Source organism: Natrix helvetica (assembly GCF_964273705.1).
Source record: "Natrix helvetica genome assembly, chromosome: 1".
NCBI classification, from domain to species: domain Eukaryota; kingdom Metazoa; phylum Chordata; class Lepidosauria; order Squamata; family Natricidae; genus Natrix; species Natrix helvetica.
The window spans coordinates 276,838,834-276,853,707 of record NC_138548.1 but is presented as its reverse complement, the minus strand read 5'-3'; the positions used below and the strand labels follow the sequence as shown (position 1 = coordinate 276,853,707).

The window sequence follows — 14,874 nt, the reverse complement described above, 5'->3', positions numbered from 1 at the left end:
AAAAAATCATCTGGTTTTAGTTCATTCCGCCATGAATAATTAAACATGACATACTACAGCATTCTCAGTAAAATGTTCTAGGCATATTGGGAATACAAATACAATCCTGTTCCTTTTTTTTAATTAGAAAGAGTTTTGCCTTAAAAGCCAACTCCTTGTAATTTTAGCATATAAAGACATTGTCATCTATAAGGTCACTGTTATAATTGTATTTATAATTTTGATCACAGAAAGAGAAGTAGAGCATCTACTCTCTCACTACTAGAGAAAAGGATTAAACATTAGTTAATTGTTTTATTTTATTCCATTATCAAATCACATAAAATCTACAAAATGAATCTGAAGTACAGGTAGTCCTTGACTTACGATCATAACTGAGCCCAAAAGTGAGACATTTGTTAAGTTAATTTTCTCCCATTTTATGACCTATCTTGCCACAGTTGTTAAGTGAATCACTGTAATTGTTCAGTTAGAACCACAGTTGTTAAGTGAATCTGATTTTCCCATTGACTTTGCTTGTCAGAAGGTTGCAAAAGGTGATTGCATGACCCTAGAACCCTGCAACCATTATAAATATGAACCAGTTGCCAAGCATCTGAATTTATATCATGTAACCATGAGGATGCTGAAACAGTCATGAGTGTGAAAAGATCATCCAATCACAATACGTCTTTATAACATATTCTAGATAAAACTTTTAAATCTCCTCTCATAATCTCCATGTGTTGTTTATATAAAATTTCATATTATCAAACTATATATATATATGTATTGTTATCATTATTAATCATTATTTAACTATAGCTATTGTCGCTTCATTTTGTACATACTACTAGTAAACTAAATTTAGCTTAATTTTTTATTATACATTTTCATTGCATCAACCTGTATCTTTCCAGTAATAGTACGGTCTTATATCTCTTGCCATTTGTAGCATTAATGTTCTAGTTACTTTCTTAATAAATCTTGTATAAATTTCTCTTGGCAACATGTTATTCCTTTCGTATCTCATAAAAGCTTGAAACCCAACATCTGTTCTTTCCATCAACTTATCTTTGGTTATCGCTAGTGCTTCTGTCAAGATTCCTCTCCTTATCTCCGTCAATTTTTCTCTCTTTTCGTTTTCTGTGCTTTGAAGTCTGGGGTAGAGTTCCAATCCAAGTATCTCCCCTTCCAATATTCCGCTCTTGCCATTACCAACCACACTCACTTTGTTGTCAGTATCCACAGTTTTCTTATCTCTTTGCTCATTTTTTTCTTCCATCTTTTGAACTCTGTCCTCTACTTTCTTCATTTGGTAAACATACTCAGTTTCTCCATCAGATTTTTCTGTTTTGTATTCCATATTCTCCAATCTCTTTTCAATTCTCTCTGTCACAACTAATAGATTTTGAATTTCAAACATACTCATTTGCAATGTTACAGTTTCTTTTTCCTGCTGAGCCATTCTTTCAATTTTGCAGAAACTGCTACTATAGGATTCAAGGCTATTTTAATAAACTTCAGACAGGTTCATTTATTATCTTTCAAGTCAAAATGTTGTCTTCCCTCCAATAGCTAGTGATAGAACTTCCAAAAGACACCTGTATAAACAACTTGTGCTCTTCCTACTATCATTGTCAGTAAACAAACTGAAAGAACCTTGAATCTCAAGTGATCAAAGAGAAAGAAGAAAAAACAATGTATCCAGCCTCCAGCCTGTAAGTGGCAGTGTAACTGCTTTTCCTCTTGTTGTTACAACCCTCTTTATAACCCTTCTTATCTTCTTTATATTCCAAGATTAAGAAAGAAAAAAAAACCTTAAATGGAGAACAAAAACAATCAAATCAATCAAATCAAGCATTATAAAAAAGAAGAATTTTAATCCATAAATATAAGCAAAAGTGAAAAAAGATGAAGAAAGAATTAATCCATTCAGTTTAAAAAATAGGGAGCCCCTGCAAAAGTTCCATCAGTGAAAAAAAAAATAGAAACTGGATAACACACTAAGTTCAATGCAGATCATTCTCACTGCCTACAGTCTTCTGTCTTCAATCTTAACTTAACTTAATTTTTTTTCTTGGGTAGTCTCTTCCTCTAATAATAAAATTTCCTCACCAATTTGACACACTTTCTCTTTCCCCTTTCTTCCCGTTCCAGAGCTGTCCCAACTTCAGCAGCTTCATTAGCTGCATTTCTGTCACTGGAAAAAAAGGACTATTCCTGGATCTTTCAGGGACTTTGAGGTGTCCCTGAGATCAGCAGGTGGTGCCCTTCTCAATCACCATCTCTGTGGGACGGTTTAGGTCCAAATGGACCATCCAGCGGCAGAAACTCGACTGCGATCTCGGAGCACCAAGATTGCATGTCGTGCCATTGCGACATCAGCTCTCTTCCCTCAAATGGATCAAATTTTTGTTCAATGAATTTAGTTTATGTCTCTGATACTGGCCAGTTCTACCTCCAGAGAAAATATGAATACTTCACAAAACTTGGATGTCTGCTTTTTCCTTATGATTTAACATTTACAGCTTCTTCCACTGTAAGATTATTTTTGACAAGAGAATAGGAAATATCCTTCTGTGATGCTTCCCAGCATGTAAACATTCCACAAAAATACATAAAAGGAAACGGGAATTTTATTGCAGCATACACTGACACTTTTATATCAGTTCAAAATTTCTCATCAACCTTGGTGAGAATACAATACACATATCATATACGGTAACAGAAGACTTCATAAATTAATATCCTGTATTAAAATTCCTGATTAAAGTTGCTAGATTGTCAGAACTTTGGAAGAGACTGTCTAAGTGTCTATATAATGCATTTATCTTTAAATTAGAAATCTATATAATTTAGGCAGTAGTTCATAATTCTGTAACAAAGAATATAAATGATATACTCTGTCCAGAATTATTAGTTAGGATGAATGGCTATAGAAATCAATTAATTAAACAGACAAATAAATAAAGTCAAACTTTGCTTTTCTATTTTTTTTTCTATGATTTAAGTTAGCATTTTCAAAGTTTGTCTACTTTGAACTTTTTTATGGAAAGAAATTTGGAGATACTTTGGATTAACATCATATATATATGCTGGTTTTGTTGTATTCGGGTCTTTTCCCGTGTAGGATTGAGATCGTCTTGGCAACGTTTCGGCAAGATCTCATCTGCCATCTTCAGGCTTGGGCTTAAAATGGGAACGGAGCTGCCGTCTTTCTGTAAATCTTGGTGGGAGGGTATGGGGTGCTGACTTTGTTTCAGTAAGTGGAATGATTGGTTGTGTGGTTGTATCATGATTGGTAGATCGGTGCTGATTGGTGCTGGCTGTGTGTGCATTGTTGTTTTGTATTGTAATGGCTTGGGTGGTGGGTGGTGTTCGTCTGTTGGCTAGGGCTGGTTTCCAGATGTTTGGTAGGCAGGAGGTATCATCACATTTATAAATCATTGTCTTGGCAATGTTTCGGCAAGATCTCACATCCCCTCCCACCAAGATTTACAGTAAGATGGCAGCTCCGATCGCATTTTAAGCCTAGCCAACAGCAGCCTGAAGATGGCAAGTGAGATCTTGCCGAAACATTGCCAAGACAATCTCAATCCTACACGGGAAAAGACCCGAATACAACAAAACCAGCATACCTACACCCGTGAAAATCTACGAATATATATATATATATGTATGTATGTATGTATGTATGTATGTATGTATGTATGTATGTATGTATGTATATATATATATATATATATATATATATATATATATATATATATATATATATATATGTATGTTGTATTTGTGCTGATAAATAAACACACACACACACACACACACACACACATATATATATATATATATATATATATATATGCTGGTTTTGTTGTATATATATATATGTATATATATGTATGTATATATATACATATATATATATATATATATATATATATATATATATATATATATATATATATATATATATATATATATATATATATATTCTTATTTAAACTAACTATAGAGTTAGAACATATTACATTATATATTATATACTAATATTCTAATACTTATATAAATACATTATAGTTTAAGACGATTTCCTTCTGAAGAATCTGGCTATTTCATGGTACTGAACTTGACTTTGTGGTAATTAAAACTTGGAGTCTTATTCCCTGTAATGTTTCATATAGATAGTACATGAAATTACTGAACAAGGTTATTTAGAATTTCATCAGGTTTGCCCCACTAGCTATTAAATACAAGTAAGATGTATATTTGTTTTCTTGATTTGAAATATTTTTTCATGTCTTTTAAATTGTCCTTTAGCATTATTTCTGTCTAAGCTGTGCTTGTCATTTGCTCTTAAAGATACCCAGTTTTGTTTAAATGCTTCATTTTATTCTAATTTATTTTATTTATATTATATATTTGAAGTCTGTTATTTGGCTAAGAGGTTTTTCCTTAAGTCATCCACCTGCCATCTAATTAACTATAAATAATTTCATTGTGGTTTTGCTACATTACATGAATCTCCAGCGAAAGGGTCTAAATTCATATATCATAGCCAGAAGATTGCATTAGAAATTTTGTTGGAACCCAATATACATTTGATTTATATGAATCTACTTGGCCATTTTTAGTCATATAAAATCATTTTCTAAAAACATATACAACATGTACAAAAATGCAAAAACTTAGCAATATTAGGCAAGTGAAAACAGTGATTAAGTATCTATAGATGGGACATGGGATTGGTCCTTCCTTCAGGGACACATAATTAGTTGTTGTTTTTAATTGTCTATGGAATTCCGCATTTCATGCCCTTCCAGGTTCAATTCTGAAGGAGAATTCCCAGGAGAAACAAAGTGAATATACGAGTGTGTGAACAGAGCACCAAAATATACAGAAAAAATAAATTGGAATTGCTGAACTGTATAAACTTCTGCCACAGGGAGCACTGGGAGAACATGAAAATCATATCATACGAAACATAAAATGCCAATAAGTATAAGAAGATGATCCAAGACACAATAAAATGGGAACTAACAGGTTCCCCCAAACATTGGAACAAAGAATGAGGTTGAAACCTGGAAGGAATTCCTTAGGTAATTAAGAAAAAGTCTTCATGGTGGGCTAATCATGATTTATTTAAGATAAATGATGATTTAGGCTTATATATTGGAGGAGAAAGAAGAGAACTTCTAAAATAGCCAACTAAGTATTTTAAAAAACAACAGCTCTTCCAATCGGAAAACCTACATCAGTGGTAGGTTATGACCAGTATGCCCTGGTACGGACGTACCGATACCTGCCGGGAGCACCGGGTACTGTTCCAGTACGGTGCTCCGAAGGGCTTGCCCACTTTTCGTCTTTACCTGTATTTGAGCTCTTTCCACGTACATGCACGGAGCATACGGCACCTGCGCGACGCTCCACCAAGCAACTGGAGCATCGCGGAGGTGTTGCAGGGTGTTGCAGATGGTAAGTACGCATGCATGCGCTGCGTGCATTCATGTGGTGGAGACCGGGCCCCGTTGCACCATAGCAATTTCAACAGAATCCGGAACCCACCACTGACCTACATGTTTATTTTATACAGTAAGCATAGTAATTATATTAACAATTTTATTGGTTCTTTTAAAGCCTTGACCAGATAAAACATCTGGATGATATAGTTATTGTATTTCTTCACTCAGCCCTAAGCAAATCTTTGAATTGCAAATAAAGATGTCTGGCCAATAAAAGTAGTCACTGCTTATACCAGATGCAGACTTATTTGTTACTGAAAATGAGTCATCCTTTTAGCAAAGCATTGTTTTCAAAAGAAAAGGGAAAGTAGCTCCATCAGAAAATTATTTATTGCGATCTATATAGATCATTCCTTTAGGAATTCTTCCAGAAACGTGAATGTATTTTCTTTATGTTGCTATCAGTACAACTTGTATGAACAAACATTTCACAGCTTATTGACTTAATGTTGTTTTCTTAAGCACGGTTATATTATACTTTTTCAGTGATTGGAAGAATGATTACTAAAAGATTACTAATCAAGGGTTTTTCCCCTCTTAATCCCATTGAATATAATAGTTGTCCTTAAATGAAGTAGTTTCTAATAGTTCAGAAAACAAACTGTATGAACCATTTTTCATTATTTTAAAATACCATATAATTGAGAAACCTCCAATGATTTCTGATTAAATTTAAGATCTAGTCAAGAAAGAATTGGAAATGAGAACAACCTCATAGAAATACTTTTTCCGTTGAGAAAAGTGTATTCCATACTAATGTAATTATTAATTTAGATCAGCTGCATATGCAAAAGCTCATCTGGCATTTATTGCAACAGCTTAATTATCTCTTGAGATTTTTAGTAAATGTATGTCTAGCTTTTAACTTTAGATTCATACTTCACATCCCAAACATATAAAGATAGTTCATCTTTCTTTACAGTCTGGTTTAGTAATTCCTATAGATTTGAGTCACTGTGTTTTTGCACACACGCATTCCTATCAGTGAAGGATGAGACTGCTTTCCTGTTTGTGTCCTTGACATGTTCTTCTTTGTTTGCCCCATTTATTTTCCATCAGACAGAATGGAGGCCAAAAGAAGCGGAACCGAAATCTGACTTGAACAAATCACTTTCACTATTTTTATGCGTTGAGATTAAGGGGGGAAAAAAACAAGGGCGGGGAAGAGACTTCTGTGGGCCAAATGGAATAACTCGGTTTATGATTTTGTTTCTCTTTATATCTGCTGAGTGAATCCTCCTGGAATTTGGTGCTGCTCATTCTTTGCCAAATAAGGTTCCATGGAGACCCAACTGTAGCTGTTTGATTAATGATCACGTCAAGAACAAGGACGTCTTTTAATGAACCTCTTTCATCTTCTGGCAATTGTTTTTCCATACACCACAATACAAATGAATTATTACCAATATGTTGTAAAAAAAAGAGTTTAAATTATGCAAAAATCATATTGTGAAAGCTGAAAAGCATTAGAGATTGATACAATATTACTATTTCTTTTAAAAGAAGGGTTTGAGCTCTGGAAAAGATAGTAGCATTATTATCATTGGAGGCTTGAAAAAAAGATGGTGCTGTTTTAAAAGTGGCTTTATTACATTGTCTCATATCAGAGCCAGAGAAATTTTTCTGAATTTTTCAAAATATGCACAACCTAATATTTATTTATTTATTATTTAATTTATTTTATCTCATTTCATTTCATTATTTTATTATTTTATTTTATTATTTTATTTTATTATTTTATTTTATTATTTTATTTTATTTTATTATTTTTTATTTAGTTTGTTGAACATGTACAAGATAACAGGTATAAGTATAAATATGGAAATGAACAAGGAAATGAGTACAAATAAATGGGGACAGTAGGACAGGACGGTAGGCAAGCTGGTGCGCTTATGCACGCCCTCTTTACGGACCTCTTAGGAATGGGGTGAGGTCCACGGTATACAATTTAAGGTTGTCAGGAGATGTAATAATGGAGTCAGGTAGAGCATTCCAGGCATTGACCACTCTGTTGTAGAAGTTGTATTTTCTGCAATCAAGTTTTCTTAGTTCTTTGTTCAGCTAAGGGTTGCAAACTAAAGGTTTGCAGAGACACATAGAAAAAAAAGTAAAAGTTTAAATGACAATGCTGATACATTTTTTAGAAAAGTTACATGAAGTGACTGTACAACAGAGTGGATTTTAACATAAACATAGATGAGATCCACAATGAATATTCTGGAGGAAAATCTGCAACACCAGATTCAACTGGACAATTGAGACACCAGACCAGAAAAGCCTTATTTCTGCTCACTATCAGATCATAAAGGCTGGCTAACCAAGAAAAGAGCTTTTGGATTATTAAAAACCAGTCCTACAATTATCTCTCTCAAATGTATGGCTTTTATTATTTTACTAACCATGGTGTTATACATTTGATTTGGAGCAGAATGGCATTTGATGCAATTTGATTTGTTTTGGTCATGTGCTTTAAAACGGACCAGGAACCAGCATAGCTATCATAGAGCTGCGGTTTTTTATGCTTGGTCTTAATTTAAAAAATTTAAAGCCAGTCCTGCATGCAATACCTTGTTAGCTTTTCCATGATATATTGTTAGAAAAAGGTTTAATTCAGGCCTGACTACTTCTGCTCTAGAGGACCTACAAATGGCATACTAAAATTCACATAAAACATGTAAAATCATGAGCTTCTTAGGTAAATTTTGAAAGAAAAAACCCTATTTCTTTTTTAAAAATGCAAGGTTTCCAGATTTTTATAGTCTGTGGGTCTCCAAAGAAGCGATTACTTAAATGATTAATAATGTATAGAGGAACGTTATATATGAATGCTATGATTTGTTATTTGGAGAATTATATGGAATGTGTGTTGTATATAGGCACAGGGGAAAGTCAAGAGCCAATTCCATTTCATGGTAGTTTAAAACCACAATGTTTTATTTAGGTAGTTTGTTTCCAGCACATTTGGATATAATAAAGCATTTCTGATAGTGATGCCATATGTATACATGTGTGTTGTTGAATGCAGCAGCGTGATATTGGTACACATGAAAATCATTATTCATAATTTTCTCAAATTTCCAGATTAAGTCATAGGTTAAAAAAGAATCACTTCTCAGATTTTTGAGTAAGAACAAGTATAATATTAATTACATCATTTTTCTCTGGAAAGTCCTTGAGGAAACACTGCATCTCTTATTTCAATACACAAGTTAGATCCATAATAAATATTAACAACCATCAACTTTTATATTCAGGAGCCACTATTGGGAGGTGGGTAGGGGGAGGAAGAATGTTTGCTGCCAACAGGTTAACTGGAATTTCATTTCATTACTTGTTTAGAGAAACAATTTCAGCTTTGTAGGAATTTTCCTATACATATGCTAAACAAGGTTTGTAAATAACTATTTGTTTGGTTGTCTATAGCAACTAAGAACTCTGTCAAGTGAAGAGAGAAGGAAAGTTTATAGCGGTGATTATAAAGGAATTGCATACTAACATAAACTGAGCAAGATCTAGATTAGTACCATATGTGAAATTTAGCATAGAATCTGACTGATACTGTAATGTTAAAACACCATCCGAAGGTATCTTGAGAACATAAATAGGATGTATATTCTATTTAACGTATGTTTAAATATGTATTATGTTTTCAGAATGGGTTGTTAGTTATAGTGGTCAACTACATTCTTTACTACCTATAATTTATGTTTTCCTTCTGTAAAGTAAACATAATTATATGGCAAACTTGCATTCCAATATATAGAATAAAAATAGGTCAAATCAGTAAAATATTATATAAGTTCAATTCTAAAATAATGCAACTGTAGTTATGGAAAGGCTGACAATAGTTCGTGAAATGCCCAGGAAAACAGTTAAAGCTTTAATCACTGAGAAGCAGATACTACATGCCAGATCATCTCCCTTGGGAGTAACATAGTACTTGAAAAGGTCACTTGTGGAGAAGCAACATGTTACATTTAAACATGGGTTAATAATACTCAAAATCATCTGAAAATAATCACTTCTGAGTCCAGAGAGGCATTTTTTTTTTGGAGTGGACCCATGGTATTTTCTTTAAAACCAGTTAATATCACTACAACACATTAGGCTCATAAACTATTCTTTGGGTACATCTAACCAAGCTAAATTTCATGGATTCATAATAGACAAAGTTCAAGGAGACACCTGCTGCAGGATTTTTGTCTACATAAAGGATATACAAAAATCCAAGAGAGTGCCCTGGATCATTTTCCTATATTGGGTTTACAAAAGAGGCTTGTTAAAGCTTTGAAGAACATTGTGAGGAGATGAAATAAAAATGAAAATTAAATCAAGTTCTAGGACATTATTTGAAGGAACTAAAAATCAAAATTGTTAAAAGTAAAAGGAAGCGATATAAAGTTGGTTCATTTGATCAAGGTTAAAATAGATATATTGCTAGTTGTAGTTACCCATAATGGATTTTTGCTAATCAGGACGAGGTTTTAAGTATTTGTCAGAAATAAGAGATGGGTTGTGAGAAGACGAGATCATTTGTTGTATTTTTAGAGAAAGTTATAAGTTGCTAAAATTGTTTATACTTGTGATAAAAAGCGGAAAGTCTGGCGCATCTCTGAGCGAACTGGCAGTAGCAGCAGCCGCAACCCACCCCTGCTTTAGTAGCCTGTATAATTAATTGACTCTTTAAAAACACAATGCTTTCTTGTTTCATTTAGACAAGGAAAAAAACCCTAGGTAAAAACTTTCTAGATTAAAACCCTTACATGCTGTAAACAGCTTGTGTGTCATTAATGCCAGCAGTTCACTTAAACCTCAGTGTTTAACAGATCAGGAATTAAATATAAATAAAGATTCTCAGCTGCATTTGTTAACTATTACCTTGTAGGAACAAGAAGCTTTATATTTTCTAAAGTGACATGTGCAGCCTAAAATGAAAAATAGAAATACCAAAAGTGAGTTACTTTATGAAATCTTATTTATGTTGTTTTGATGAGATAGCAGTTGACTACTTTTGCTAATATATTGATGTCCACAAAGATTTATTTGTGACAAAATAACAAGCTAAGGCATTAAATTAAAGGCCAAGGATGAAGATAGGATACTAGTAGTTTGGTACTCATACTATTTCCTTATTTCTGCCTCCACCCACCGCCAAATATTAATTTGCTCTCCTTCTTGTCAACTTTAACTACTGTGGCTCAGTAGTTAAAGCAAATCAGATTTCTTAACCACGGTTTGCAAATATGCTTGAAATCCTTACCATGAGCGTAATGGCTAAGTTAAACATGGAAAGATGCAAAGGGACAATATTTTAACTACTGGATAGTTAAACTAGACAATTTTTAAAGGAATATAACTTTTTTTTTCTTTCTCCAAAATGAATGGCTAAAGGCTATAAAATGCTATTATTACAGTTTTTTTAAAAAAAAATCAAGCAAATGAAATGAATTGCAAATCATAATAAGTTTCGATTTTAGAAAAGGTGGTTGTGAAACAGCTCCAGAAAATGCTGGAGGGAGTGGAGTATTTGGACCTTTTTCAGTTGGAATTCAGATCTATCGATGGGCCTGAAATGGCATTGATTGCAACTGTAAATAACACGTGGCAGGAGAAGGATGGAAGTGGTGCATCCACTTTTGCTTTCCTCGACTTCTTGGCAGGTTTTGATAACATCAATAATGGTATCCCTCTGGATCGGCTTTAATGAGTGGGAGTGAGTGGTACTTTGTTGTGCTGGTTCTCTTCCTTCATCCAGGGCAGTAAGTGTTGATGGCAGGGAGAGGTCCAGCCTGCAGCCACTCCTTTGCAGGGTTCTGCAGGGCTTGGTACTTGCTCAGCTCCTATTTAACATCTCCATGAAGCCACTTTGTGAAGTCATTCAGAGGCATGCCAATGGTATCCATCTCCACCTCTGACTGCCCATGTGATGCAGTGGAAATTCTGTTTAGTGTCTGGAGTCTATGGAGGTTTGGATGAGAAACAACAGGCTTCAACCCTAACAAGACTAAGTGGTCTTGGGTATTAGGGCATCCTGATTCCAGGGACTTTTCATCTTTAATTTTGAAGATGACTGTACTATTTCAAACAGAATTGGTGTGCAATCTGGGGGATCTCCTGGATTTAAAGAACAGGTGGCTGTGTAACCAGGCCTTTGTGCAGTTTCATGTTGTTTGCCACATTTACCCACTCCTAGAGCAGGAGATCTGCTCACAATCACTCATGCATCAGTCACCTCCCAAATAGATTACTGCCATGCATTTTACTGGGGCGGCCGTTGAAGCATTCAGAAGCTATGTGTGGTGCAAAATGCAGCAACATGGACAATAACATGTACTCCTTGATCAGCACATGCTACAGTTCTGCTCTGCAAGTTGTTGGTGTGCTTCTGGGTTCAATTGAAGGTGCTGATAGTTACCAAGAAAGCCCTCCATGGGATGAAGCCAGATTATGTGAGGAATCACCTCTCCCTCTAACACAGGGGTGTCCAAACTTGGCAACTTTAAGACTTGTGGACTTCAAAAAAAAAAAGCAGAGCTGGCTGGGGAATTCTGGGAGTTGAAGTCCACAAGTCTTAAAGTTGCCAAGTTTGGACACCCCTGCTCTAATAGGTCTGGCACATGACACATGCTCTGAGTCAGATCCATTAGGGAATGTAGTCTAGCAGAGGCTTTTGTCATGGTACCTTCTCTTTGGAACAACATCTCTCCCCCACTCCCGGCCCAAAGATTTGATTGCTTCTGACCCTGCTGGCCTTTTTAAAAACCTTAAAAAACGTAGTTGTGTCACCAAGCTTGGCTCTGTGGTAGAAGCCATGAAATGCTGGTGGCTTTTTTCTTTTTCTTTTTTCTTTTAACCTGAGCTGCTGATTATGAATGTATTGTTTTGGGACTTTAGGAGTGTATTGTGTATTATTAGGACTTTAATGGTGCTTTTAACTGTTGCTCAGTCATGAATTTGAAATGGACACCATATAAATTGATTGATTGAATGAATGAATAGATGGATGAATTTTACTTATCAGTATGAAAAGAATATAATAGGAAAGGAAAAAAATAAGTAAATGATGTTTTTGATTCATCCAGGTTTCTGGATTCTTGGAAATGTATACAATTATATTCAAGTTTACTAACAATCTACAGTACATTGTACATATAATTCTTAATTTTCCATTACAGGACTGAAGGCAAGGCTTGGTCGCCTAATACTGCAGAAGATGGAAAAGCCCAAGCTTATCGTGTCAGTGTAGAACCTGAACCACAGGTATGTGATCTTTACATAATTTAAATCATTTTTTTAAAATTCATAAAAATAGGAAATAGACGTTCCTCAATATAGTTCAACATTAAATGCATCCTTAGGACATCAGAAAAATATGTTGCTTTTTGGATCTGCTATATATTTAAGTATGCAAAATCCTTTACAGTTTTTATTTTATTTATGTTCATTATGTTCATTGCTTTTATTTATGTTCATTATGTTCTATGATCTATTTGAAATAACCTACAGAGGTTTATAGCAAAAACTACCATATTTTTCGGAGTATAAGACGCACTGGGGTATAACACGCACTCAGGTTTTGAAGAGGCAATATTTTTTAAAAAACTAGGTAGGTAGATAGAGGGATAGAGAGGGAGAGAAAGAGAGAGAAATATAGTAGGTAGGGAGAGAGAGAGAGAGAGTAGTTAGGTAGGTAGGTAGATAAAGGATAGACACAGAGAGAGAAATAGAGAGAGAGAAATACAGTAGGTAGGGAGGGAGGGAGAGAGAGTGTGTAGATAGGTAGGTAGGTAGAGGGATAGAGAGAGAAAAATAGAGAGAGATGGATAGAGAAATACAGTAGATAGGTAGGGACAGAAAGAGAGGGTAGGTAGGTTGGTAGGTATATAGGTAGATAGAGGGGGGGGAGAGAGAAATACAGTAGGTAGGTAGGGAGAGAGAGAGAGAGAGAGTAGGTAGGTAGGTAAGTATATAGGTAGATGGAGGGGGAGAGAGAGAGAGAGAGAGAGAAATACAGTAGGTAGGTAGGGAGAGAGAGAGAGTGTAGGTAGGTAGATGTTTCCAGGTGTATTTATCCATGTGCTGGAGAAGGAAATAGCTGACAACCTGTAGCACCTAAAACTTTGTTTCTGCTGGGACAGCACTTGATCAATGTAATTCTCATCAACCACTCTAACTAAACAGCTTTCCGAAAGGAGGGGGGAGTTTTTGCACTCTGCAAACCTCCCCAAAGCCTGGGGGGGCTTACAGAGTGCTCGGGGGGGGGCAAAAATGAGCAAAAAACAGGCCTTTTTTGTCAAAAAAATTGCATGCATAGCCTTATGAAGGCTTATAGAGTGCTGCTGGGGGCTGTGGGGGACCAAAAAATGGGTTTTGCTCATTTCTGCCCTCCCCAGCCCCCAGGAGCTCTCTGAAAGCGTCCATAAGGCTATGCATGGCCATTTTGGTGAAGGGGCGGGGCTTCAGCAGGCAAAAAAGGCTGTATTCGATGTATAAGACGCACCCAGATTTTCAGCCTCTTTTTAGAGGAGAAAAGGTGCGTTCTATACTCTGAAAAATACAGTAGCTTAAAAAGAGGTTGGTAAGTGTTATTTCTGTTGTGGGCTTGGTGAAGGAACACATAAGTGAGGAGGAGTATCAGGTAGATCCAGTACTAAAGGAATTTCTTTGGTTTCTTTTCTAGTTTTCAAAAAAAAAGTTTGTTCATTTGCTTGGAATCGGAGCCTTCTTTTAGTATCCTTGTTTAGATATACTTCCAGAGTATTTTTAGATTCAACTGTAATGTCTAAATGTCTGGTTGGATGGTGTGGTATGTTGATGTTTATAAAAAATTGATCTTTACATTTCATGCTGTCCATATATGGGCTAGTTAAGTGACCACACTTTCACTAACCTTTCATAGCAGCAGCCCATATAGAGACTTTGCATATAGTGGCAACAGTCTGTAAAACTCTCTTGTTCTGGTGAAGTATATTTCCCATTCAAAATCAGTTGTATCTGACTTTGTATGAAAATTATAATGCTAGAGAATATATTTCCTAGTTAGCATAATGTAAAAAAAAAGGCAACGCAACATAGATGCAGCAGCCAAATCAGTAAATGAGCAAGTAAAGGATATTTCTTCATTAGTATCCTACTCTTGGTGCTCTGGGAGAGAAAGCCGTTTTGCCACCGATATCCTTAGCTAGCAGGAGAGATTTTCTACCAGTTTAAATTCCATCTGTCAACTTCTTGAAATGGATTGTATATACTTCTGATTTAGCTTGTGCTAAATCAGAAGTATATATAATTGCCCATTTAATTGTTCATTAAAAGACATTCATGATTGCCCATGGACTAAAATTCTAAAATAAAATGTTGAAATTCTGGA

At 35.0% G+C, this 14,874-nt stretch overlaps 1 protein-coding gene across 1 annotated transcript in view; it reads left to right on the top strand.

Moving 5' to 3' along the window:
• The window catches only part of PDLIM4 (PDZ and LIM domain 4), an 82,633-nt gene that overhangs the window by 17,751 nt on the left and 50,008 nt on the right, over window positions 1–14,874 (top strand). The window contains exon 3 of the mRNA XM_081936670.1: window positions 12,683–12,767. Within this exon, the coding sequence (XP_081792796.1) occupies window positions 12,683–12,767 (85 nt within the window). The remainder of the gene's footprint in view (window positions 1–12,682; window positions 12,768–14,874) is intronic.